General features: G+C 35.5%; 4 protein-coding genes across 4 annotated transcripts; 3 read left to right on the top strand and 1 right to left on the bottom strand.

Annotated features, from left to right (window-relative positions):
* The first annotated feature begins 3,401 nt into the window (after window positions 1–3,401).
* On the top strand, window positions 3,402–5,711 carry LOC109011555 (NADH dehydrogenase [ubiquinone] 1 beta subcomplex subunit 8, mitochondrial). The gene is made up of 4 exons (XM_018992810.2): window positions 3,402–3,628; window positions 3,780–3,866; window positions 4,003–4,098; window positions 5,438–5,711. Exons 1-4 carry the CDS (start codon window positions 3,491–3,493, stop codon window positions 5,495–5,497), a joined length of 381 nt encoding a protein of 126 aa, XP_018848355.1. The 5' UTR covers window positions 3,402–3,490; the 3' UTR covers window positions 5,498–5,711.
* Window positions 5,712–9,395: 3,684 nt separating this feature from the next.
* Window positions 9,396–10,179, top strand: LOC109011545 (14 kDa proline-rich protein DC2.15-like). Its single transcript, XM_018992800.2, has one exon. The coding sequence runs from the start codon at window positions 9,503–9,505 to the stop codon at window positions 9,908–9,910; it is 408 nt and encodes a 135-aa protein (XP_018848345.1). The 5' UTR covers window positions 9,396–9,502; the 3' UTR covers window positions 9,911–10,179.
* Window positions 10,180–12,917: 2,738 nt separating this feature from the next.
* Window positions 12,918–14,368, top strand: LOC109011529 (36.4 kDa proline-rich protein). The gene has a single exon (XM_035687536.1). It carries the CDS (start codon window positions 13,088–13,090, stop codon window positions 13,784–13,786), a length of 699 nt encoding a protein of 232 aa, XP_035543429.1. The 5' UTR covers window positions 12,918–13,087; the 3' UTR covers window positions 13,787–14,368.
* A 2,734-nt stretch (window positions 14,369–17,102) lies between these two features.
* On the bottom strand, window positions 17,103–17,912 carry LOC109011537 (pEARLI1-like lipid transfer protein 3). Its single transcript, XM_018992790.2, has one exon. The coding sequence runs from the start codon at window positions 17,814–17,816 to the stop codon at window positions 17,343–17,345; it is 474 nt and encodes a 157-aa protein (XP_018848335.1). The 5' UTR covers window positions 17,817–17,912; the 3' UTR covers window positions 17,103–17,342.
* Between the last annotated feature and the right edge of the window lie 9,844 nt (window positions 17,913–27,756).

Here is a 27,756-nt window from a genome sequence, read left to right as displayed (position 1 = left end):
AGTGTTATTATCGACGACAGGCGGAACTACAGCAAGGTCTTCTTCCACATTTTTTTCAGCTTTTTTAACCCAAATCTGTCCGCTTTTCACCTTCTTCTTCTGCTCACTTCCACTTTTGCAAGTGTTTTGATTATGACCTTGACACCTGCAATTGATGCAATACGCAGGTAAAGTCTCAAACACAACTTCCTGTTTTCGGCTTCGAGGCATACCAGGTTTCCCAATCCAAAAATGTGAAATCGGTTCCTGTGAAGCATCCACCTCTAGGCACACCCTGGCGCCATCAGTTCTGGTGGCACAAGTTGTAGAATTGTCTCTACGGATCAGTCTACCAATGGGTGCCGTAAGCATCCTCAAAACAGAGGAATGATATAGATTCGGTGGGAGGCCTGGCAGAAATATCCACACTGGAACCCATGATGGTTCAAAGAATTCATCAAAATCTGGTCTCCAAGCAAAAGATCTGTAAGGAACTCCATTGATGTCACAAGATTCACGGGACAAAGATTTATTGAAATCACTTTCATTGGACAGCCGAACAAACACATGCCGCGGCCTTTGCATTGCAGAGACAACAGGCATGCTCGAGAGGCCCCAGCGGCAGCGAATAAAGGACCTGATGGCATCCAAAGATGGTCTTTGCCGTAGAAATTTCAGAACCAAAGAGAACCGGAAGGGTTCAGCAGTCTTCTCCAATTCCTCAACAGAGAACGTGAAGTATAATTCTCCATCAATAGATTTCGGGTGCCGAAACGGGACTTCCATCTCCGGCAATGGTTGGGGCACCTCGAAAACAAGATCAGCAAACGATCTGTGATGCCCTGCCTTAGGCTGCTGCCCATCCGCGGCCGCCATGCAGCCTACGTGCGTACCCAAGAATCGAAAACCCTAGCAGAGCAGAGTTACGTAAAAAAAAAAAAAAAAAAAAAAAACCAATCATATTAGTGAAGTGCACAAAAAATATGCAAAAGTGATTGCACATAAAATTTTTAGTAGTTAAGTTGGGGCCAATATTTGATAAGAATCCTGCTTGTTTGATTGAAAACCTTTATCTACCCCATTAGAGCACGTGGCCACAAACCACGGTGTTTGGGATTCGAATCTCTACTGTTGTTGGCCAAACAAGGGAAAGGCATTCCCCTTGGGGTAGGAAAATTATGGAACTTTATTTCTATTTTTATTTATTTTTGTTTTGAATTGGCTAGGTGCTCTTTTACCTTGAAAATCATATAGTTCCATCATGGAGAATTAGCTGCACCTACAAATGATATAAATACTACCGTTATTTTAGTGGTTAGCTATTAATTGATTGGTCGTATGTTGAAATCCTATTTGGGAAGATTTGATTCATTCTGGATTCTTTAATTCGAAATGAAAGGGTTCGTTTTGACCGTGCAAATTCTTCCTCCAACTAAAGAAGAAATATTGACAGAATTGCCATATATAAAATTGAGCACAATTTTACAAAGAAATAGCCCACTTGTTTTTTGAGAAGAGGTGGGAAACATGCTCAATATCATTTGATTGAATAGTTAGCCCAACTATTTGTTGTTTGAAGAAACCTTCCACTTCAATTGATATATTTTCACCAAGGAGCAAACATGAGATAACTTCCTAATGAGAAATTTTACTAATCATTTTTATTTTCTATCAAAATAAATAACATAAATAGAGAGTGAACGGGATGGCTTTTATAAAATCAATTTTCATTTGATAATTAAAAAACAAGGTATGTAGAAGTTGATCATTATGACATGCTAGTATAGGGCAAAATTCAAAAAATTATACAAGATATAAATACAGACAGAAGCCAGAAGCTGTAGGTATTATTTCAGGTCAATCTATTGGAGAACTAGGCACTCAACTAACATTAAGAACTTTTCAAACCGGCAGAGTATTCACAGGAGGTACTGCAGAACATATATACGAGTCCCTTCTAATAGAAAAATAAGATTCAATAAGGATTTGGTTCATCTGGCTACACATACATGTCATGGATATCCCGCTTTTCTATGTTATATAGACTTGTATGTAACTATTGAGAGTGATTTCCTTAGCTTGTCCATTGCCTCACATTAAAAGAAAAGGAAACCAAATATGATTTCCTTAGAGCGAATGAGTATTTATTACTAGTTACCCCTCGGGCTTGGTTTTAAGGTTTGGTGCAAGTAAGCAAATTAAGGGAAGTAGTTTAGCTACATAGATTGCATAAAAGAAAACACACAAACTGACGTGGTTTAATGTGATATGTCAGATTGTAAAATTACTTTTATTATAAAGTAGATCTAACATATCTCATAAAATCACATCAGTTTGTAAATTTACTTTAGTATAATTTCTTTGTGTTTGTATTAGTTCTCAATAAAATTGATATACTATCTCTACAAGAAATTGTTGCAACTTTGTTCACATAAAACCACGGCCACCTCTTTCACAGGAGATGGATCCTAGCTCTTTGGATGGACTGAGATGGAGTGGATCAAGGTACTGCATGAGTGAAAATGTTTGAAACATCATTCCTATTTTCTATATATGTTTTAGGTTACGTTTAGATGCTGAGGCGATTTTAAATAATCTGTGAATAGTAATAAATAATAGTAAAAAAATAATAAATAATTTATGAATAGTAATAAACTGTTTATAAATAATAATGACCAATTACTTTACTTACCAAATACAACCTTACTCGTTTGAGCATGGAGACTTTTATAAAGTCGAGATGCATGGTGATCTCTAGGTTACATTAATCCTTTACTCGAGAATCTTTGTTTCTTTTATTTTTTCCTCCTACAAAAAAAAAAATGTAGAATTAGAATCAAGCACTTCGTCTGCATGTCTCCTATTACTCCAATGTTCTTTCTGAAAAAAAAAAAAAAAACTAGAGTCCAAAATAAAAAATTACTACAAAACAACACATGCTCCTAAAATGATTTTACAAAGTTCTTGTTTTAAAATTATTATTGAAGAACAACGTTATCAAAATTTTTTTTTTCTTCCCCTTTCAGCATAAGATAAAATAAAACCTTTCAATTCAAACATAGATATTGAATTTCTTCTTGAAAAGACGGCCAAGCCTTTTATATCTTTCTTTTTCTTTCAATAATTTTGCTTAAAATAAAGAAAATACAAATAAGAGAATAAAAATAGAATGGATAAAATTATAAAATAAACGCCTAAATTTATAAAATTATAAAGAAAATATCACACATTTGATTCAAGTCACCCAGATTGATAATTTCTTTTTATAGAGAAACACATTTTCATAAAAAAAAAAAAAATTCAACATATGGACGATAATATCATAAGGCAGCCATGCAATCTGCTGACCCAGAATACTTTAGGGGCCCAATAAACACTTCCACGGCCCAACACAACTGGAACAACGCTTCCAACGGTGTCGTGGAACCCCAGCCCCGCACATACACAAGCGCGAGAGAGAGGTAGTGTTTACTGTTTCGTTCCAAAGAACTAGCAAATCAAGGTTACGAAAATGGCAGGAAGATTGGGCAACATGGCTTCTAGAATCATGGGCGGAAACGGCGTCGTTTGTCGCTCTGCGGCCTCCTCTCTTCGCCTCCGTTCCGGGATGGGCCTCCCAGTCGGCAAACACATCGTCCCCGACAAACCCGTGAGTACACTGAGTCACTGACCCCTTTTACCCAAATCCCTAGAATTTCGATCCCGCACACTGACCTCTTTTGCTTACAATTTGGGTAGCATTCAAAACAAAAACGTCCAATTCCTAATAAGAATTTACTTTTTTTTTTCTCCTGTTTCAGGTTCCTGTCAATGACGAGCTGATTTGGGACAACGGTACCCCATATCCTGAGCCCTGTATAGATCGCATCGCCGATACAGTTGGAAAGGTAATAAATTACTCCTACCCTTGGAACTTCTCTATCTGATTATCTTAAGTATGTATTTGGAAGATTTTGTAGAAATCGAAGTGCAATCGTACGTGTATTTTTATTTTTTTTTATAATTTTTTTTCCCCGAAAACAGTATGAAGCATTGGCTTGGCTGTGCGGAGGTTTGAGTTTTTTCGCGTCTCTTGGATTGTTGGCTGTGTGGAACGATAAAGCCTCCAAGACACCGTTTGTAAGTCAAAAGCTCCAACTCGATCCTTTGTTTCTGAATTTTCCAAATATATCGATTTGCTAATGATAGGTTGTCGTGTTATAAGGAACTTAGGTACGATTTGCTACATCTAGATTGATTTTTCACTTAACGAATTTGTGTTTCCTTGTGTTATTCTGGGATGAGCTTCTTGCTATTTTTTATGGCATAAAGAGATGGAAATTTGTTCTGTATACTCCCTGTGTACATAGGCTATGCCTCTTTCATTCATATATATAATATTGATCTCTTACTTATCAAAAAAAAAAAAGGGATGGAAATTTAATTTTTGTAAGTAAATGTTCGGAAAATATCAAGAAGGGAGTGTGCTCAGGTAGAAGAGAAAATATGCAAAAAGCGGTGGTAGATGGCACAGAAGATATGATTTCTCAAAAATTGCAATGAATTTGAACATGGTTTCCTATTTGCATTGGTAGACATCCCCAGAGAGATTTTTACCTCAATTGTGATCATAATTTGGGACCTTGAAGATGATTCAGTAGTTCTTTAGGCACTTTTTCAAGTGAATGAGCTCATGATGAATTAGGTTTTCTGCTTCTTGCAAGACCTTGACAGAAATTTTACATAGTTATCATATCAAGTAGATATCTTGGTTTTTTATCTATAAAGTTCATGCTCTTGTTTAATTATTGTAGAAGTTGTTAACTTAGTTATAACCATCAGTTTTGCTGCAATAGTAGAGCAACTTCATTGTTTCATGTGCCCCAATTGACATCTATTGATACTGTTGGGTGCTTTAAACTCATGGAGCAGTTGCAAAAGGTTCGATTCCTCTGCTTAATTATTGAACGTTATATACAAATGAGAGTGATCTTTTTGAAAGGATGATCTACTGCAGAACCCTGTTGCTGTTTTGAAGAGTTAGTTTTGAAGTTGATCATTAACTCGAACACCTTAAAATGTGGCCCATTGGATGAAAGAACAGTTGCAAGTGGTCTTTGATGTTTGGATTTCTTCAAATTTAGCAAATCCCCAGTATTGACCCATTAAAAAAGAAAACAACTTTAAATTGCACCAGTAGATTTGAAACCAAATATGATGCTAAAACTGGTTCTTTTATATGCTTAAACGATAATGCATACAGCTTGAATTGCTATTATGTTAGGAAGTGTATGGGTCCTCTCCCCGTGCACTGAATCTGGTAGATCTATATGTTTCCTGTATCAAATTCTGTCTGTATATTCCTATCCATATGGTACTTGTAGTTCTTTTGCTCTTTACCCAACACATTTATAAATAACTTATTATTTTCTGATGCTGAAACATGTCATTTCCTTTCTTCTTTTTTTCTGTTGAGCAGACACCAAAAGTCTACCCATACGACAACCTGCGAGTGGAGCTTGGTGGTGAGCCTAGTTAGATCCACGGGCAACTAATTGAACAGTTCTTGTTGTTCCGTTTGTGTGGTGTCCCCTTTATTTTTTTCCGTTTTTGTATGCTTTTGGAGCCGAATGGTTAAAATAATGTGCCATGTCTGTGTCAGCAAAACAAACATCCTCAAACATAAAGAAAATTTTGATTTTGCTTGAATGAGTTTATGTTGATTTTCACTACAGACGCATAATTTCATGTTTTATTTATGATTACTGGATGTTGTAAATGTGTGCCGTGTTGCAGCATTTGGGATAGGCTATCAGTTGTCACCGAGGAAACCTGCAATATGGAGGTGTATATCTACGAGAAGGGTAGTGTAAAATGCTTATTTTGGGTGTGTAAATAAGCATTTTGTCACTGATTAAATGTAAACAGTACAAAAATCAAGGATAAATGAAATGATGGGGAATGAATAGTGTCTTAAGGAGCAGCTGGATAAAATGGAAGACATCCATTTTGAAGCGGTGGCATAAATCAAAAGGAGTTGCTGTGATATGGTTTCCACGCAGGGATAGCCAACATTTTTTAAGTGTGTTGACTGTGGCTTGACAATTGACATGTAGAGTAGCGTCTGGATATAGCTTGTTTTGTTTGTATTCTATTGGGCCAAGCAGTGTTGTCTTTTCGCAACATATTTAGCTTTCTATTTGCTTTTTTTTTTTTTGAGAGCCCGATCGATCATTAGCTTTTAATCTGCTTGAATGTATTTATGCTTCACGTCTTATTGCAAAATTCTGAGGCGACTGGTGCAGAGCTATGACCTCTTTTTGTGGTGGAGCCCCTCTTCCTCCCAGCGCTCTCATGCCCAAGCTGATCCCAGTTTGATCCCTTTTCGTTCCATCTCCAAGCATTAAAACTTTTAAGAGGTTCCTCGTTACTGGAGTATTTCTTGTCAATGCTCCGTCCCAGGGTCCCACTCCGGCCCAAAGCCACCCCTTTGTCTCTCCACAACTGTCTCATGTTAATTTTGTGTCTCTCTTGCTCATGCGAGAGTCGTGATTTTGCAATGGCTTTTTGGCTCGTATTAAAGAAATCGTAATTTAGGGCAATTTGACATTTGTGAATTCTAAGTTAATATATATTTGGGACTTACTCCTGCTTTCTATAATCTTTTATCTTTAATTCGATTAATATTTCTTCTTCTAAATTTTTAAAGAAATGATAGTTGTAATCGTTAGTATGTAAATACGGTATAATATTTTAAAAAAAATGAATACATACTATATAATATTTTTAAAAAAAATGAATAAATACAAGATTAATATGACAAAAAATTAATTTTTTAATAATAAATTAATTTTTTTCAAAATAACTGTACAGTATTTATAGACTGTACGAATAATTAATCAAATTTTTAACTCAGCGTTCTGTCGGTTGATTGACCGCATAATAACACATCCCACCTTGGGTATGTCTACGCATGCGCCGAGTGCTTGCGAGTCTGCGACAGTGGCAAGGCCTGCATCATGTAAGAGTGTATAATGTATATATAGCAAGCAATTAGGATCTGTACTCTGTAACGTTGGTTGCAGCTTGCGTTGTACCTCGATTCAAACTAATCTTTTATTTCATTTATGGATCAGTAGTACTGCTGCATATTTTCCAATTGGATTTGTCATTAATTTGCTAACAAGTGTCAAAGATAGTCACTATCACATGGACCTCGATTATCATGAGCTGCAAGTTGGATCAGTTTTGTACGTACTACACATAGGACATTGACCACATCTTTAAAATTCGGTTGTATCAATTTGTAGGCAAAGAGCTTACCTAGCTGCGTACCACATATTTTATATATATATACCTATATATATATATATATGGGATCATTAATGCCAGTTGAATCGTAAAGTCATGAGGTCAAAGTCGATTGATATCCTGAGAGGTTGTCCAAACCCGTGAAAATGCCACAAACATTACAAAGATCAAAGATGACGGCTTGTAGGTTTGTGGGTTCATGTCATCATGATCGGGCAGGTCTAATCGTCTTGATTCTCGGTGCACGACTAATAGTATGTCGCGACGCAAGTGAGATCGATGCTACAAACATGCAGAAAGGATTCACGGAAATCTGAATCCATTCCTCCATGTGATGTCCGTTCGTGAATCCTTCCGGGCAGCTAGAGACTCGAGTACTTTTTTACTCATCATTTTACATATTATTTTTATTATTTTTTAAAATTTTATTTCTCTTAAATTAATTAAATTTTTCTATTTATCATCTATACACTATATATTTTATAAGAAAAAAAATTAAAAATTAAAAATTAAAAAATTATATCATGCGACATGTGATGTGATATATGTACGTATAAATGATAAATAGAATTTTTCAACTATTAATTACAATTAATGATGGTCACCCAGCTCATGATTTTTTTTTTTGTTTGGGATTAAGAAATTGAACCTATAATATTGTATTTACAATTAATTTACTTTAGGTAGATGGTACGTACCACCTTCTTGGTGATATAATATCGAAATTTGGTGATATAATATTGAAAAAGTAATTTCAGGTCTCAAATAGACAAATCGATCCAATATAAATATTTTGTAAAAAAATATATCTTACTAATAAATAATAATATTTTTATAACTTTTTTTTAGATGAGATTCATCTTTTTACAAAAGTTTGTATAGAATTTGTCTAGTTAAAGCGTGGACAAATCATTTCATAACCTTTGAAAACCGATCGCATATACAGCATGTACTTATCCCTTGGTACGTAACGATAAAAGGTGCACTTAGTTATGAAAAAGAAGTGAGAACCTTTCATTTTTTTTTTAAGGCATTTTCAATCCTATCAACTACTCCTACTTTCAAACCAATCATACATGTTTTCACATGATGGCACATGGGTTTTTCTGTTTGGCTGAAAACGAAACTTAGAAATTAAATTGAATGGTCGTAACATACTTGATCACAAAGATTCGTACCAGCATTGGAAATGGAAGTTATTAGATTTATATATACTGACTAGCTAGCTAGGCGCGCTATAGGTTAATTACTCGTGTAAGTAAATCCAAGCGTGATTTGATCCCAACCTAACAAGCTTCAAAGTTACTCGATCCCGAGTTTAGTCACCTGCATCAGGGTCATTTGTGCCCTGCACTCAGAGATCATGCTCTATTAATCACGAGATCAGCAGTAAGAGCAATAGCTTTACAATTGAGGCTGGGCATCTAGAGATCATAATCCCCATGACATGTGCATCGCCCTGGTAGCAGAGGCTCAACATACAACTGGAGATTAGAAAGCCTGTAGCGTTCTGAATTGTAGTTATATGTAAATCAGCATGGTAAACAAACAGAACCATATATGCCTGTCTGTTGGAGAGAATTGCATGGATGATCGGGCTGAGGGCTGCCCCCTCTTCCCCTGATCAGTACTAGTGCTTCCCCCCTGATCTGTTAAAAGATAAAGAGCGAATATATAACCAGTACCCCGGCCATGAATTTCTAGGGTTTTTTTGTTTCCCTGAAAAAGAACACTACTGAATTATGTACAAAACTTAATTTAACCTCTCGTCTGTTCGGTTTATTATTTTCGTTCGATCTTATTCACCAGAAGATCAAAGCAAAGTACTAAATGGAATAGATCGAGAAAATAGACTGCAGTACTATATAATAATGTACACGTTATTTTACATGACCTATATATATATATATATTATTTTGTTTTCTAGAAAGGCAATTGACAACTAACAATGCAGAAAACTCCAAGAGTCCATAGTCAGTGCCAAATCAAGCTTATCGCTCATGTTGCACTGCCAGGTTGTGCTGGCTAGTGGGTATTACATTCCAATGTGCCCACATAGATGGGTCCCGTTTTAATTAATTTATTTAGGCCATAAAAGAAAAAAAAGGAAATTAAAGCACATTCATCTCCTATAAAACCCTAGGCTCACTTCATCAAATACACACTCAAATTTGCTCTAGAGGCCTTTCCCTATTTCACAAACCATACATTAATTATTTTGGTTTTCTGTGAAATGGCTTCTAAGGCTCTAGCATCTGGTGCCCTCCTCCTCTCTCTCAACCTCCTTTTCTTTGTGATGGTCAGTTCCACTTATGTCCCTTGCCCACCACCCCCAAAGGGTCACAAACACCACCATCACAAGCCCTCCCCGGCACCGAAGCCCACTTGCCCCAAGGACACCCTTAAGTTGGGGGTGTGTGCCAACTTGTTGAATGACTTGGTACACCTTGTTGTCGGTACCCCACCAAAGACCCCTTGCTGCAGCCTCATTGAGGGTCTTGTGGATCTCGAAGCAGCTGTTTGCCTTTGCACCGCCATTAAAGCTAATATCTTGGGCATCAACCTTAACGTCCCCCTGTCATTGAGCTTGCTGCTCAACTACTGCGGAAAGAAGGTCCCCTCTGGCTTCCAGTGCGCATAAATCTACACTAGATTTCACCATGTATCGCTTACTATTTATTTTAATTTCCCACTTCCCCATTGATCCCTTTAATCGTGTGATTGGGCTTTGGCTTGTTTATTTACGTATGCTATAAGCATTTATATATCAATAATTTGTTGCTGTTTCATTGTTTCGATGGATGCAAGGTTTCTCACCTTCATCTATTTTCAACTAAGTAGGGATCATCTTATGCTGTAAAAATAAACTGACACTGTTTCAGAATGAAGTGAATTATATATTTGTGTTCATTGTGTTTACTTCTTGCTCTCTAATTAGTATAGCTTGCGATTACTTCCATCTAGAAAGTATTTATGCTGTTTCAATCTTCTGTACAAGGATCATGTGGAGGAGATTATGGGGATTCTTTAATCTGCTTTAAGATTGGGTTCCTAGCTAGCTAGGAAAGCTCGATTGAATCAATGGTTCTGAGTGAGTCTCTACTCCTGCATGGGTGTAATTTATTGTTCCCCAAGATGGAAGAGAATATCATTTACACTCTTCTCTCTTTAAGATCATGTGTACTGGTAAAAAAAAAAAAAAAAGTTTCATTTAACTCACTTCCAACCACATTATGAGGGCCTTCTCATTCATTCCATAGATCTAGCTAGCAGCGGAAAATACAGCATGCTAATATGCTATATAGGTCTTGGAGGACAGCAAACTACTTTTTTGTAACTAATATTAATTATTAAGGATCTTACAAGTGGACACCTAATAATTAAAACCAAATGGAACACTACTAGATTAATTGGTGAATTTGCAGTAGAAACAAACGAAGCCCTAACTATGTTCATTAATATGCAGCTCAATTTTATTTTTATTTATTTTTAATAAAGATGGAGGTCAGGCCTCATTATAAATCATCCTGATCATAGAAAAGCTGTGGAGAAACCCGTGGAACAATAAAGAATAAAGCCTCCCAAAAAAACCATCAAAGCCAAAGCATAAACCAAAACCAATCTAGGGCCTCTACATAGAACTTATTTTTGATCTAATAAAAAAACAACCCCGCTTATCCAAACGAAAATGACACCGGAGACAACGAGGAAGCTCGGAACTATTATTCCAAATCTAGCAAGCACCTGCAGCACCCATGCGTGCAAGTCTATCTGCCAAAAAATTGCACTCATCCCTATATATATATATATATATATATATGGCGAAAACAATAACACAGCACTCCCTAGGTTAGGTTATTATAAAAATAGTTATTTTATATAAAAATTAACTAATTTTTATTAAAGTTAATTTTTATTAAAATAAATATTTTTTCATCATAAATAATCATTCTTATCGCAAATAATCTATTTTCTTATAGTGATATATAATATACAACTCACTTAATATGCATTAATAGAGGGGAAAAGAAGAGAGATTGTCATCACTAGTGCTTATTAATAACAAATCAAGCAGGAAGCAGTACATGATTAATCGATAGTCTCATGGCAGCTCTCGGCCTTGAGAGCGTTCAATATAATTATATAGTGTAGGCATCATAGTAATCAGTGACAAAGTGAAGCACGTACTTACAACTGCAGAACAGGAGACTTCTATAAGACTACATGTATATGATATCGTCTCAACAAATTAATGGCATAAAAATTAAGTCGATGCATGGCATAGACGTTGGTTCTTGCCGTTAGCTCCCCAAGACCATGGCTTGTTTTTGAAATTTCCATCAAGATATTTTCCGTGTATGGAGCTTCGACTATGATTTTCTGGCTTCTAAAGGATTGTGACAGAAAGTTGAGACTTTGATAAAGATATTGGAGGTTTGAGTAGATCAGATAGCTATCGTTACTGCAGTCCTCACTTTGCACTCTCCTATATACTATTTTCAGTTTACTTTTACTACACCACTCTCTGTCCGATACTATATATGAATTCTTCGCGGCATGCATGCATGATCGATGGCTTCATGTATTATACTTGTATCTGCTCCTTTGTTTACATGCAAGGAAAATCCAAATATTTATTTTCCATTTTCCATCTTGAAAAAATAACCCTGAAAATTCCCATTCACAATGATAAATTTATTTTCAAAATCATACTTAAAAAGTAATAAACTTGTTCAATGTTTATGTGGCAGCTGAATATATAAAGCTAGTTTATACGATATTGTATTCATAAATCTTCTAGGACTGTGATTGTTATGAAGGCTTCAGTTTGATAAGTTTCCCAGCAAACAAAACCAAAAGAAAAATCTAATTACTACATTAATTCAATTTCAGAACTGATGAATAATGAATTAATTTTTATTATATATCTTAGGAAAATTCAAGTCTAATAGATCACTCGCACCAAATTAATAAAAAGTACCTAAACGCAATTATTTCATGTTAACAATGAAAGAATGGGTCGAAAATGAGAAGCAAAATATAATATATATATATATATATATATAAATATATATTTATATAGGTTCACGTGTCCACATCGTGAAATGAACTCATGTACTCAACAATAATACATCTGTACCGCGTACTGCAAACCCTATGCTCCATACAATAAATGCCTCTATATATGATCTGCTTAGATTCGGCTAGATCACAAATTTCCTTTTATTATAAGCCAAAAAAAAAAAAAAATTGAGGATGGACAAGAAATGTAACCCCATGACATGCATGCCTTGCTGTAACTTTCAGAGATATAGTTCAAAACCATGCAGAATCACTCTGAAGTACATCCTACATAAAGACAATAAAAGATATTAACTAGAGATGCAAGACTCTGCAACAAAGAGATAAAGTAAATATATAAGAAATCATGGAAAACAAACAGTAGAAGCCATGGGAATCTGTGAAACTGAACCGGTTCTGATGTCGAATACGTGCACAGTTGTACCGATCAGACAGTCACGGATTTGAAATTGAAATTCGCGAAGGACCAAAAACGCTCCAAACCGCCCAATTTAATTTCACAATGGAAGTACTCTTGAAATGCTCTACAAGTTTCCATGGTTTTTCGCAAATTGGTGTTCTAATTTGATACATGGCCCTCAGTTTTGCTTCCTTGTCAGAGAAAATAGTCACGGGTGCTCATAAAATTCGGCTATATAGTCCTAGCTAGCCGACTCCTAGGTGGATCATACCCTAAAACCCTCACAACCCAATCGAGATTTCTAGCAGTAAGCTGCTTCAGGACCCGGCCAAAGCCATGGATCCAAAGGTTAATGCAATGTTCTTCATCTCCTTGATTTTCACGTTGAACGTTTTGCCACTAGCACTTGCTTGTGCTTCTTGCACACAGCCACAACCACCTTCCCACCGTCCAAGCCATCCGAAAATACCACACCCCAAACCACCAACTACGAAACATCCCCCACATCATGGAGGGCACCCAAAAGGATCCCCACCATCCAAAAACCCGCCTGCGCCTCCCGTAATTGTTCCGCCAATTATTATATCGCCACCTATAGTTACACCACCGGTATCTAACCCACCTGTGACATTTCCATCGCCTTCTTCTCCATACCCACCCTACACTGGTAACCCTCCTTCTGGAGGGGGCGGTGGCGGCGGTGGTGGTGGAGGTGGAGGTGGAGGTGGAGGTGGTGTTCCTGGTCTCAACCCTCCGCCTTCCCCTCAACCAACTTGTCCCATCAATGCCCTTAAACTAGGGCTTTGTGTAGATGTGCTTGGAGGTTTGGTGCATGTTGGATTAGGCAACCCTGTTGAGAATGTATGCTGTCCGGTGCTCAAAGGTCTGCTTGAACTTGAGGCGGCTGTTTGTCTTTGCACTACCATAAGGATTAAGCTTCTCAACCTCAACATTTTCATCCCCCTCGCCCTTCAAGTCCTAATAACTTGTGGGATGACTCCTCCTCCTGGTTTCGTGTGTCCTCCTCTCCTATAAGTTTTTTCTTTTTTTGTTTTTTGTTTTTTGTTTTTTTTTTTAACTTTCATAATGCGCTTAACTAATGCTGTTCGTTATTTAATAATATTGTTTCCGAGTCTTATTAGAGTTTGGTAGTTTTTGTGCCTCCGGTGCTTTTGTTTTTTGAGTTACTCCTTGCAAAGTAATTGAATTATAATCGTGGTGCTGCGACTGCGTCCGGTAGAAAAGAAAGATACACGAGTTCGTGCTGCTTGGAGAATTAATGGTTCCACTATGTCTCTAATGAGGTACTCATGTATTTGAAGAGGGTTAAGCCATCTTTGTTATGTCTTGAAGTTATAATGATCTGCTCAGAAAAGAGAAGGAAAAAGTCTCAATACGCGGGTCTTCTTGCAATAATCTTTGCTTGGGATCGAATTGTCATGAATCTCTGCTAGACTTCTTGGATGTTCCCAACAATATTAGGACTTTACATTTTTTTTTCTTTAGGTGGAGCTTCATATATTTCGTGTGCACGTTCTTGGCTGGCCGTTTCTGTTTTTGAATAAATTCTTCATTGCTAAAAATAAAAGATCCTAGCTGCATGGTAGTCTCTGATCAGTGTCTTTGTTAAGAAATTATATATATATATTTCTTAAAAGTTTACTTTTTTTTCCTATCCATTTTCGAATTAATTCGTTTTACTTTTACTTTATAATTAAGTTGGCAGCAGGCATGCAGGGAAAACCTCACATTCCATATATTGATATGATGCAGTGCGTGTAATTTGTATAATTTTCAAGTGACTTCTGAAATTTAAACGCTAGCTCATCATGTGTTTCCTGAATTGAGGCATTTCTACACCAAAAGTACAAATATTCAATATTACTGATCACTCACTTCAGGATACTCATGATCAGGGAAGAAGAAGTAGTCCATCTAAAATGGAAAAAACCATTACCAGTTAAGGAGAGGGAAGAAATATTAATATAAATTTGTACTCATATTGTATATAAAATGTGAGAAAAAGCTCTTGCCGACGTTGTATTCCCTGGATTGGATAGACGTCGTAATTACTAACATATAAGGGGTATTTTCTGTTTATCCATATATGGAATGCCTTAAAAAAAGTCATTTCTCTAGCACGTTATAATTAAGCTTGTTGACAAAAATGGTTCACGGGATCACTAGTACGTACTACTGCAACAAATTAGGTTAAGGGGACCATCTAATATTTCATCTGATAGAATCATGAATATTAATCGAACCGAAAATCTAATACTAAAGAATATCACGTCGTACCTTTTACTTGTTGTTCATCATGTTCCATATTCCCACAGTGGGTTTGTACGTATAACGTAGATAAACAAAACCCAAGGCACAGATCAAATACTAAAAACCTTCATGATTCCCCCCACGTACAGTACTGGGTTTGTACGTACGCAGAAGAAGAAAAAGCTGGATCGATCCTAGCTAGTAAATGCATGACCGATCGAGTCTTATGACTAATTTGACGATTGGAAGAACTTCGGTATATTTTTGTTGTTATTAAATTTGGTGGCGAGTAATTACGTCTTCATTTGATCATGATTGCATAAGCTGACAGCTAGCTCTTGCTAAACATATCGGTAAGCTATCATTATCAGCATCTCTAGTCCTTGATCAGCAACTGTTCCTCACCCCGCACCGCCCCACCTGATGTGTATTTTATCTTCTTTTTTTTAAACGCTGAAACATCGCCCTCTGCCTCTTCCTCACTCTCTCTTTCCTCTTCACTTTTGGCGTCCACACTTCCCACCTCCACCACTTAGTCAGTATTCTCTCCCTACCTCCCTCTTAGATCTCATTTCCTTAAACGAACAGCTCTCTAGCTTGCGGCATATTTAAGGATTTTTTTTTTCTTTTCTATTTTCTCGCGAAACAAACTTGCTTACTACGTACTGTTAATGCTGGCTTATAAGTGAAACGCACTTACTTACTTGAGAGAGAGAGAGAGAGAGAAATTTTTTCTGCGACTTAATTGGCTCGTGGCATTTCAAATGGGTGAGAGGAACGTGTGACAGGGAGGAGGGGAAAAAAAAATGCTGCCACGTAAGGTGTGTCGCTGACGCGAAACAATGGCCGATGAGAATCGTTTTCCCAAATTAAATACATACAAAGAAAGTTTAATTTGAAGAAACTTGTGGATAAACAGCATGATTAATAGATTGGCTTGAATTCTTGAATGTCGTGTAAGTGGAGACCAAATGGGAGCATATATGCATGCATGCATGTAAACGGTGATCGATGAAGTGAAATGAAAGTATTTTTATTCCTTTTTCCATGTAATCATGAGAGGGATCGTATTTTGAAATTTTCCTCGTAAAATTCTGAGTCACGGGAAGAACAGCACATGATGTAGTACTAGTGGTTACCAAACACCACATATTTTGTCATCATGCCCGTAAATTAAGGATGCGAAAGGAGTCGTACGTACTCGAGTGCCTAAAGCTGGAGAAGTACTATATATATATATTTCTCTAGCTCTCCAACCATGATAATTCTTTTGACGATCCAACCTGCATCCACTTTGAGGGCCCTATAGATGCTGAATTCATGTCCACCGTTGAAATAATTAATTTAATTTGTCCAATTACTTTCTAGTGTATGAGAATGCAGGTAACCCTTAGGTATTATATATGGTTGCAATTATAATTTTTCTCTATTTTAAGTGATGGCTATTAATAAAATTAACATATCGTCTTCTTTTTTAAAAAAAATATAATGAGAATGCATGTTTATTATTTGACGTGGCTAGACATATATACTACAAGAGTCTAGCCACAACAATCTACGTACATTGGATCATCAATTGTTAAGAGGCTGATCAATTATATATGTTGCGATTGAATGTTAGTTGGGAATAGCAGACATATACTCAATATGATAAAATGCAATATTAGTTGCCCCTTTATATATAAGAGTACTCCATGACAATTAAGGGCATTCGGGGATTGGGTGCATGCATGGCCAGAGCATAGAAGTCTTAATTTGTTCTATATGTGGACCCAATTGCTACCTAATGAAGGCATGCTTGTTGAACAAATAATTAACAAAGCTCTGCAGGAAGGAGAGACAAGATCAGTATTGATCACTTCTCCCTAGCTAGCTATCTTGTGACATTTAATTAAATCATGCAATGAAAGCCTTGAGGCTAGCTACCATAAACATTACTTAAGCTTTATGGGGCATGCAATTCAGCATCGGTGCACTTATCACATGCACCCACGTACGCCCTTACCTCAAAGGATGAACAAGTTTCTTCGAAAGATCAATGAAAAAAGTTTCAATCAAATGTGGAAAAAAACGAAAAGAATAAAGACGACAGAAAGATATATAATATTGATATTCCATTTCAATCAAATGGGCAAACATCAGAAAGGAAACTTATTCATTATAATCCCTCAAATCCGAAAGCAACTATAACAAGGAATTAAAACTAGCTAGAAATTCTCACTTACACCACACATGACATAACAATAGAATATTATAGTTTCAAACGAGGGAAATTAAAGCCATGGACATACAATAATAAGAAACGAGATTTGTATTAATTCTACGCACACTGGAATCCAGATGGAGCTCTCCTTGAACAAACATTGAGAAGCAAGCTGAGAGAAACTGGGATGTTGAGGTTGATGCCCAATATATTAGCTCTGATGACAGTACAAAGACAGACAGCAGCTTCAAGGTCAGCAAGGCCTTGGATGAGAGTGCAGCAAGGAGTTACCGGAGGGGTGCCGATGGTAACGTTAAGCAAACCGCCGAGCAAATCAGCGCATACTCCAAGTTTTAGGGCATCCCTAGGGCATGAACCCCTGGAAGGGTTGGGGTTTGGGTTCGGATTATTTGGGTTGGGGTTGTTTGGGTTGGGGTTGTTTGGGTTGGGGTTGTTTGGGTTGGGGTTGGGGTTGGCCGGCCTTGACCTTGGACTAGGGCATGTGCTACTGCCACATGCAGTGACAAGTGCAAAGAAGAGAAGATTGAGTGAGAAGAATAGAGCCAGTAAGGCAGAGCTTTCGGAAGCCATCTCCCAAACCCTAGTAGTAGTACTTATAGTACTAGATCGAAACTAGAAAAGTAATAGAAGAACTTGTGATGATCAGGATATAGAGGATTTGAAGTGAGGGGTGGGTATTTATAGGCTTCAAGATCGAGGGAGATCGTGTTGAATTTGATGTTATTAGAAGATAATTAAAATATCACATAATAAAACCCAAACACCCATCATGTGTCGTCCAAGGATTTTAGCTGGCAAAGCAACCAAATTTTGGAAAACTTTTGGATGCTTGTGGATTGTGGGGCATGGCAAGTTGCCATCATGTTCATGCAGTGTTCATGCGGTCTTGCATTAGCATCATCAATATCCGTGGATCTATCCAGCGATTTTTGCTTATAATTTGACCCCTCTATTCTACTACTGCATCAACAGAACCCAGATGCATGATGAAATTTGGACCTCTGACTTAAAGGTAACGAGGCCAATGCATGTACTGAAATTTGCCCTACATCAGCCTGCATATATACTGACTGTATATCATTCACCTTGGGGAAAAATTCAAGTTCCTACTATTTGAGATTAGTGACGAGCTAGCTAGCGACAGTACTGGAATATCATTTCCACTTCCATCTAGAGATCAGAGATCATTAGTTTTTTCTAAAGTACGGTTGCTTTCAAATCTGGCTAAGACGACATACATACGGCCAATGAATAAGATAAAAAATAAAATAAAATTAAAAAAAAAAAAATCTGTTTGGTTGTCGATTCACACTAGTGATGATCTGTTTAACCGATGATCTCCAGATCTTTCTTTCGTTTATGTATTTTATTTTAACTGCCAATGTCTAGTACTCTACTACTTCATGACGATTCGTGTAACATTCTTTTGTCCAATAAATAGATAGCCACATAATTAAGGCCTTTCTAGCACTCGATCGAACAAAGGGAAGATCCTTTAATTTAGGACTACAACTGAGAACTCCCACAAGGCCCAAAGCAGAATATATATTATGGAAACTGCGGCAAGTTATTTCTTTCTTGAAAATTAATATATCAGATTTTTAGTTAGCTATAGCTGGACAAGTACTAGACTTCCTTCATATACATACATAGATATATATATATATATATATATGTTTTTAGTATACTTTAATCTTGGCATGTTCTGGGCTGAGGTTTGCTGCTAGAAGGAAGTTCACGGGTAACCCTAGAACCGTTATGGGCTCCACGGGATCTTTATAATATGAAACTCTGCATCAGGCCGAAAATTCCTCTTTAACAATGTCTGTAGTATATATGTTATTTTCTTTTTCTTTTCACACTATCATGATGTGGAGCCATCTTTAGTTCTACTAAAAGAAATAGCTGTTGCCTCAACAGTACTACTGATCTTTTTATCATGTGATCTGGAGTGCATGTATGCGTCCTGCTCCTCATAATATAAATAGACTAAATGTTTTGTTTTCTGCAAGAGGCAAATTGCAATATTAATCTGAAGTTGGTAAAAAGTTGGTTCTCCTGATCTTCACGAGATGTTTTATACAAATTATTGTCATGATGTGTAGGGCAGTACTGCGTACGCATGTAAATTAGAGAAATTATATTTGCAGTCTCTACTTGGAGACTGTATATACAGACCCTTTATTAAACGAAAAAGATCATCATTTTAGGAGGAATAGTTTTGTAATTTTAAAATTTTAGAGATAAAATTACCTAGACTTGCATTGTAATCCCCATTTAGAGACTGTATCTAGTATTGCTCAATTAAGAGTAGTACTATTAATATATATACTTACACTTTTACTTATAATTTTAACAGTTAGAAGACTTTAGTTTTATTTTAAATTTCAAATTTCAAATTTCAAATTTTATGATTTTCAGCATATATATCAATAACTGACTTTAGCTTCTTTTAAGTACATTTAGCATTTTTTTTAAATTAATTATAATTATTTATATTCTTAAGGTTTAATCAAATCAGTATATATCTAATTGTTATCTATACACAGATTGTCGTTTCTGATACCAATAGTACGTACTTATAAGTCTAATAATTGATTCAAAAATCTTAAGAATACCGATATTTTTAATACGGGCCAATCGTTACGTACATGATCATGAGTGTGACATATATATATATATATATATATATATATGTTCGATCTTAAACTTTCAGAGACTTTATGTGCATTCAAATTTGTTTCCCTTCCCACGACATGAATTCGGTATCACAAAGATGAAAAGACCCATTAACTGAACATGATGCATAAGAGGCTAACTATATACTATGATATTTCGGCTAGATATATAGATAACTGGCATGGCATGCATGTACAAAAAAAGTAGCAATCAATTTCGTTATGAATTTCTCTTGCTGAAATGGATGATCAGCATTAATAATAATGAAAAATATTGGACTAGCTAGTTTTTTCTTCGTGCAGTATCATGCATGGATTTGTCAATCCTAATCATGGCTAGGTTCTGATCTTATAAATGATTACATCTCTAGGGTCTATGATCCCTTTGATTCCTTGTGTACTGAACCTTCTTCGGATATAAACACTCGTATTATATATAAGAAAGCACAAGATTTAATTTACTAAATTGATAAGCATTTCCGTCAATGGCTTTCAGTCATGTACGCTATAAGAAAAATAAACATTAGTGATGAATTATTTGTAACTAGAATAATTATTTATAATAAAATTAGACTATTTTAACAGAAAAATGTAAAATAGTAACATGAAATTTTTTTACGAAAAATAATAACATGAAACAACGGCCTTTAGCTGGAATTTTTATTTTTGTTTTTGTTTTAAATTGTTATAATTTTTACGAGGACTGATGATCATCTAATTGGATGGAATATTATAGAGAAGGTAAAGTTACAAAGATATTTAACAACAATGTTTTCCTTTATAATATTAATATTATTAATTCATCTAATCTAATATTATAATTTTTTTAAATTTTTATAGAAAATATAATAAATAATTTAATATTTTCAAATGTTAAAATAATATGAGAAAAGCTCACAACAGGCGTGAGAACCCAATTTTAACAACAACCAATAAAATTTTGCCACCTAAAACGTGCAGCAAATCTCCATTACACCCACATGCACTAAATTCCTCATTGTCTTCTCTTTTCTCCCTCCCCCCACCCCGTCGCTTCAACTCCCCCCTCTTCTCTCTCTCTAAAATACGCTATCCTCGCTCTCCTCTCAGTCATCATCTCTATTTCAGAGGCTCAATCATGCCCAAGACTCACCCGAAATCCCACGAGTGGGAATCCAACAAGAACAAGAAGAGTGTTGGTAGTTCTTCACTTAAGAGCCATTGGAGAGCTAAACAAGATGAGTTGCAGAAGCTCGACTTGTCCCTTAAGCTCTAACCAGTTCTCTGTATCTCTATATATCTTGGTTTTTTTTTCCCTTCCATTTCTCCCAAATTTAATTATGTCTCCTTTTTCTTCATCGATTTTAGAAGTCATTTTTCCATTTATGTTTACGATCAACTTCTGTAAATGCATTTTGGCCACAAAACAAGAGATTTGGTAGCTCGCGCACGTTGCAATTTCATGACTTGGAATTACCCTCTATTTGGGTTCGACTGGACTTCGAGGTTGGAACTTTGAAGTTGCTTAATTTGTGATGAACAATAATCTTAGAGAGAGAGGAAGGGGGGAGGAGGTGCAGCGACAGGTTGGGGGGAGATAGAAACTAGAAAGAGAGAGAAGAGCAGAAAGAGAAAAAAAACAATGAGGGAATCTAGTACTGCACGTGGGTGTAGATGAGATTTGCTGCACATCTTAGGTGGCAAGATTTTAACGGCTGGTGTTAAAATTGGGTTCTCACGACCGGCTTTGAGTTTTTTTCAAATAATAATAAAAAATAACATTTTAATAATATTTTTTTTAATTTTTAATTTTTAATATCTCAACAAACTATTCAAACTCACGTAAATCTCTCGATCTCTTTTTAACTGTCAACGTACTTTTGTCAAACCGCGTGTAATAATTTGCACGCTTTTATCTCCCTGTTTAAGCACTCTTATTGGATTAGTTAAATTAAAGTATATTTTTTATGAATGTAAGATAAATTTAGTATTTAACTATTACATTCGCATAAATTTTTACATTAAAATAGTCATTTTTTCATTATATGACAATAAAATAATATAAGATAAATTTAATTTTGACTATTCACATCAAATCTCCAAATTGGATTATCCATTTATTCATTATATAGTAATGAGTAATTAATAATTTTGAAAATTTTTTAATTATTTTAATTATGAATTTATTTTATTTTATCATATTTTACTATTCATAATATTATATATTAATTAGTAATTATATTCTAATTATATTTTTTCAATTGTCATTTAAAATAGAGAGAGAAATAATTGATATTAAAAGGAGAGAGAAATAAATAATATAAAAGGGATTTGATGAATAAATAGTGTGTTCCAAATTTAGAAATTAGTTTAGACTTTACTGTAGCTATATTCTAAATATTTGGAATATAGCTAATTCAATGTGAGGGATTTTATGACATAATAGCTAAATTCTCATTAGATTTAGCTTTTAGCTAATCCAATGAGAATGCTCTAATAAGGCTATATTTTATGTATAAATCGGTGCAAAGGATGTAATTTTCACACAGTACTTGACAATTAATATGTTAGATTAAAGAGGTTTAAAATTTAAAATTTATTTTTTATTTTTGTAAACCAGCTAGCTCTGATCTGTTCGTATATATAATCAATAATGTAGAGAGTTTGTAAGTAAAAGGTGATGAAATTCATGGGCCTAACTCATCTCATAAAACCGGTTGTATAAGAGAGGATTGCTCATTTGCTTATAAACATGCCCAAGACCTTGTCCACAGTCAATGTGGGATTATTCCTCAACACCCTCCCTCACGTGCAGGCCAGTATTTTTTCTGGTCCTTGTCACGGGGTAAGTAGTGTAGGCCCACATTCATCCTGTGGCAGGCTCTGATACCATGATGAAATTCATGGGCCTAACTCATCTCATAAAACCGGTTGTATAAGAGAGGATTGCTCATTGCTTATAAACATGCCCAAGACCTTGTCCACAGTCAATGTGGGATTATTTCTCAACAAAAGGCTTATCAATATATTATAGAAAAAATAATTATTCACTAAATCAGTGTATGTACGCACGTCTTGATCTGTACAAGCTATACATCTAAACCATACATACGTCTGAAATATGAATATAAAAAATCCCTCTAGCATTGGCTCACCGCTCAAATGTACTATAGTTACCTTTTGTAGGAAAGAGGCATCTATAGTAAGCACTCATTGATTTTCTTCTTTTGGGAGTTATGAATTGGATCTTAAGCTACTTCATGAGCCTTGATGTCTGGCCCTTGATGGCTGCCAAATATTACATTTAGGTGTCGTTTGGATTCGAAAATGAGTTGAGATGAGTTGAGATGGATTGTGAATAATAGTGAGATGAATTGTAAATAGTAATAAGGTTTGTGAGTTAAAATTACTGAATAGTAGTGAGATGAATTGAGATGGGCTGTGAATACAAACCATCTCTCTTTACTACGCATTGCTTTCTCACTTCTCTCTCTCTCTAAAACTAGACTGTCTCTCTCTAAAACCTCCCTCGTCCAAATCCAGCTGGAGGGAAGAGGAGCTTTGGCTCCTTCTTCCTCTTCCTCTTCTCTCTCTCCTCACTGGCCCTTCGTCTCCGGTGGATTTTTTTTTTCCAGCCGTATAAAGAATGGTAGCCAGTTTGGTTTGAGCTTCTCCAATGACCATCTTTCAACACGCACACCACCGAGAGTAGCCTCACCCGCCGATCTTGCCATCGATCGGATTGGACGCCATTCGGAACGGCCCATTGCACCGACGTGCGGTTTAAAGGAAACATGTGGGACACTCAACCATCGTGTTTCATCTTCCATCGCGCCGTGAACGGCAGCTCAGGGTCCAATGACTCCGATAATGTCTTGACCGACCGATCGGCTCCTTCCCAGTGTGGCGTGTGTCATGCACATGCCACCGCTGCCTGCCCTCTTGTTTTTCCGATTCTATTTTGTTGGTGTTGTTTGATGGTTTCCATTTTCTGTATTTTCGACTTTATGTCGGTGTATTTTTGTTGGTATTTGTTTGTTGGTTGGAAAAATAAAGTGAAATAGTTTATTGGACTTATGTCCATAACAGTGTTTGGTTCCTCCCTTTTCTGATTAGGAGGATGGGTGTAGTGTTTACTTCTCATCTTTTGGAGGATGGAGTTTGGATGCGGGTTGGTTCTACCTCTGTTTTATACAAAGATTGATACTCTCTCTTTTGAGAGTTTTTGAAGTTCAGATAATATCATCACAAAGATATTTGTGTACGGGTAACTTACATCAAGAATTTAGTTTGGCTTGCAATTTTGAGTCACATATGTAACTTTCTTATGGAATGAAATAATATCTATTTCTTACAAAAAAAAATGTTTCTCTTTAATTTTGACATTTAAGCTGTAAAATATGTGAGTATTGCTCTGATATATTATTACGTAGCATATTTCACTATCGCCAAAAGAATTAGGATGAACAACGATAATGACAATAGAAAATCTGTGAAATAACTACATTAAATTTAATATATTTTTGATGAGATAATATTGTATATGCTGATCTAGTATTTCTAACACCTTTTAATTCCGTTTTCTGTCGCCTTTTCCGCGAATTAAAGATAAAGCAAAAAGCTAAAGATACGTGCATGACTTACCACGACTAATTAATTAATTACCCGATCGATCGAGTCACATCCACAAAAAGTATTGATCAAGCAATTCCAATTGACGTCATGACATATGGCTAGTTAATTTCCAAATGATATGGATCGACATGACGATCAATTAATGTAGATCAAACGCCTAAGTTTTAGGAATTATTAATTAGTTTAATTTCAACAAACATGCACGTGAATTGCCATATATAAAAATGTTAATATAAATAATGTATTAATTATCCGAATTAATGGTGCGATTTTAAATTTATAAACTATTTAATTAGGTGATCACTGATTGCAAGATTTTAGATCTCAAGGGCCACGGCCTATTTAACATGGAGTTGAGCAGTTCTGTTATCTAGTGAATCAAAACTAATTCAATTATATGAAAGAAAGATGAAAAATGCACATATTTATCTTCTGATTTGTAATTTCTATCATTATGATCAATTTCGATTTTTTTAAATTATGAAGAAATTAAATTGTAAATATTATTTTCTTTTTAGAACGATACGACCACCCTTAAAACTCTCAAAAAGTACAAAATATCGTATTAAATTTTAAGAAAAATAAAATTCAATTAAAAAATACTTTTTTAATTATAAGTTTAAATATTAATGAAAAATCATTTTAAAAAAAAAAAAAATTGGAAGAAGTAGAAAATATTTTTTCTGGTTTTAATGTCTTTTGAATTTTTTTTTTATCCTTAGAAAAATATCCATATTTTTTTTTATCAGTGATACTAATTAGAGTTGTGGTAGGCCAGGTGTAGAACGGGAGTTGTCATGCACGATAAAGTAAAATGATTTTTTTATATATATATATTTTTATACTTTTAAATATATATTTTTTAAAATTTATAATATTATTAAAAAATATTTTCTTAATAATTAAATAAAAAAAATTGATGACCATCCTCGAGACAATTCCTCGATCGGTGGGTTTAGCATTATCGAAGTAATTAATATCCGATCAGTTCCGTACTTTTTATGGAAGGGCTAGATTGTAATTTTTTGGTAGTTTGAGTGTTGGGTTGAATGTCAAAACTGATATTTCGTGGAAGCTAGCAATTCCAAACTAATCGAATGAATCAATGATATATAACTTGAATGGGAAATTAATTGAATGATAAAATACTTAAAAAAAAAAAAAAAAAAAGGTTTGTGTATGAATCTCTTGTTTTTTTGCGAGCTTAATAATGCTGATTGTCAACTTGATTTCTATATTTAGCTAAACTTACTGTCTACTGTCTCGTGTCCATATTTAGCTCTTTCTATAAATACTAGCCCTGGTAGCAAGCCTTTACACTTTTATAACAAAACCACTTTAAACAATATCATTAGTACTTATCGATCGATACTGGTTATTTAGCCGTTTGAGTTTGAATAATGCTACTCTCACCGCTCTTGGTCCCGCTCCCGGTTCCGCTATATTTTTTTTAATTTTTTTAATATATTTTTTTTTACTTAATGATTAAGTAAGTGTTTTTTAATAATATTATAATTTTTTTATTTTTTTTTTAAATATTTTATAGTGTTAAAAAAATACATGTATAAAAAAATAAAATAAAAAAATATTACATTTTATATTGAGCGGTACCGGGAGCGGGACAGCCAGCGGGGGCTATAGAGGCGTCCTTTGAGTTTTGGAGTGAAAGTTTCACAGAGAGAGAGAGAGAGAGAGAGAGGGAGATGGATTCGAGGAGGTCTTTGTCTGCTGCTCTTTTCACGATCTCAATCAAGTACCTTATCTATTTCACCATGTAATGCAATAGCAATCAATCAAGCAAGTTTATCGTAAAGAAATATAACAAATATCAAATTTTAAAGTAGAGAAATTATCGTAGTTATAGTTTATTTAAATATAAACTTGAAATTTAAATTCTTGTTATTCTATTACAACAGGTCTTGTATAAATTATGTGTAATTCTCACAGAAACATAATAGAGAAATATACACAAACAGATTTGTATAAATTATTGATTTTTCTTTGTATACACAAATAGATGTGTAATTCTCACGGAAATAGAGTAGAGAATTTATACACAAACAGATTTGTATAAATTCTTGATTTTTCTTTGTATACACAAACATATGTGTAATCCTCACAGAAACAGATTTACATGCAACCCCTCAATCATAAATAGAGACAGAAAATAGATCCACAAACAGCTAAATCCATCAACAATCAAATATTAGGGTTTGAAGAAGAGGAATGCGAGGGACGACGAGGTGCGGAATAAAGTTAGGGATCATCAAGAGAATCGAATCTTATAAGTATAAAGAGATTACCTGAGCTTCGGAGAAGCAGATCGGCGAGAGAAATAGGGGTTTTGGTCGTTTCTGACGAGAGTAGGAGTGCGGTGGTGCGGTGTCGTTGTTGCCGACGAAACGTGGGGTGGTGATGCGGTGGTGGGTCTCTCTGGTTGAAGATGAAGCACTTGGGATTTTGGTGGGAAGGGCGTCTGGTTTTTTAGAGGGAATGGAGAAAACCGTGGGAATGGGAAAATAGTGTGCGTACTGTAGTTGATAGAGACCTCAGGAGAGAAACAAATTATATAAAATATATTTGATGAATAAACAGTGTCTTCTAAATTTAGAAATTACTTTTAGAAGTTACTGTAGTTATATTCTAAATATTTGAAATATAGTTATTCTAATGTGATACATTTTATGGCTCAATAGCTAAATTTTCATTAGATTTAATTTTTAGCTAATCTAATAAAAATGCTCTAAGTGATAATTATTACAGTACTCACCCTAATCCAAATCCAAACCCTAACCCAAACCCAACTCTGCCAAGCAGAGCTGCCCGGCCATAGACTCCCTAAACAAGCCAAACCCAACTCTGCCAAGCAGAGCTGCCCGGCCATAGAACTCCCTAAACAAGCTACTTAATGGAACGGTTGGTGCCGTGGTTGGGGACCCCACCAGATACCCCTTGCTACTCACTTCTCGGAGGCCTTCTCGATCTTGAAGCCGGTGTCTGCCTCTGCACTGCCAATATTGAAGCCAACATCCTTGGCATCAACCTTAACGTTCCCGTTTCGCTGAGCTTGCTTGTCAATACTTGTGGGAAGAAGCTAATTCCCTCTGGCTTCAAATGTGCCTACCTAGGCACTTCTTCAGATAATATATATATATATATGTTCAATAAAACTTGTGTGATTAATTTCGTACTTGTGGATTTTAATTCTGAAATTGCGA

Source organism: Juglans regia, chromosome 2 (assembly GCF_001411555.2).
Source record: "Juglans regia cultivar Chandler chromosome 2, Walnut 2.0, whole genome shotgun sequence".
NCBI lineage: Eukaryota > Viridiplantae > Streptophyta > Magnoliopsida > Fagales > Juglandaceae > Juglans > Juglans regia.
This window is presented reverse-complemented; position numbering and strand designations above follow the sequence as displayed.

What these genes read in the sequence shown, in the direction of transcription:
- LOC109011545 (XM_018992800.2), top strand. Translation starts at nt 9,503, where the DNA reads ATGGCTTCTAAGGCTCTAGCATCTGGTGCCCTCCTCCTCTCTCTCAAC.
- LOC109011555 (XM_018992810.2), top strand. Translation starts at nt 3,491, where the DNA reads ATGGCAGGAAGATTGGGCAACATGGCTTCTAGAATCATGGGCGGAAAC. An exon ending in ACATCGTCCCCGACAAACCC is followed by an intron (nt 3,629 to 3,779) that starts GTGAGTACACTG and finishes CTCCTGTTTCAG; the next exon opens with GTTCCTGTCAATGACGAGCT. An exon ending in TCGCCGATACAGTTGGAAAG is followed by an intron (nt 3,867 to 4,002) that starts GTAATAAATTAC and finishes CCCCGAAAACAG; the next exon opens with TATGAAGCATTGGCTTGGCT.
- LOC109011529 (XM_035687536.1), top strand. Translation starts at nt 13,088, where the DNA reads ATGGATCCAAAGGTTAATGCAATGTTCTTCATCTCCTTGATTTTCACG.
- LOC109011537 (XM_018992790.2), bottom strand. Translation starts at nt 17,816, where the DNA reads ATGGCTTCCGAAAGCTCTGCCTTACTGGCTCTATTCTTCTCACTCAAT.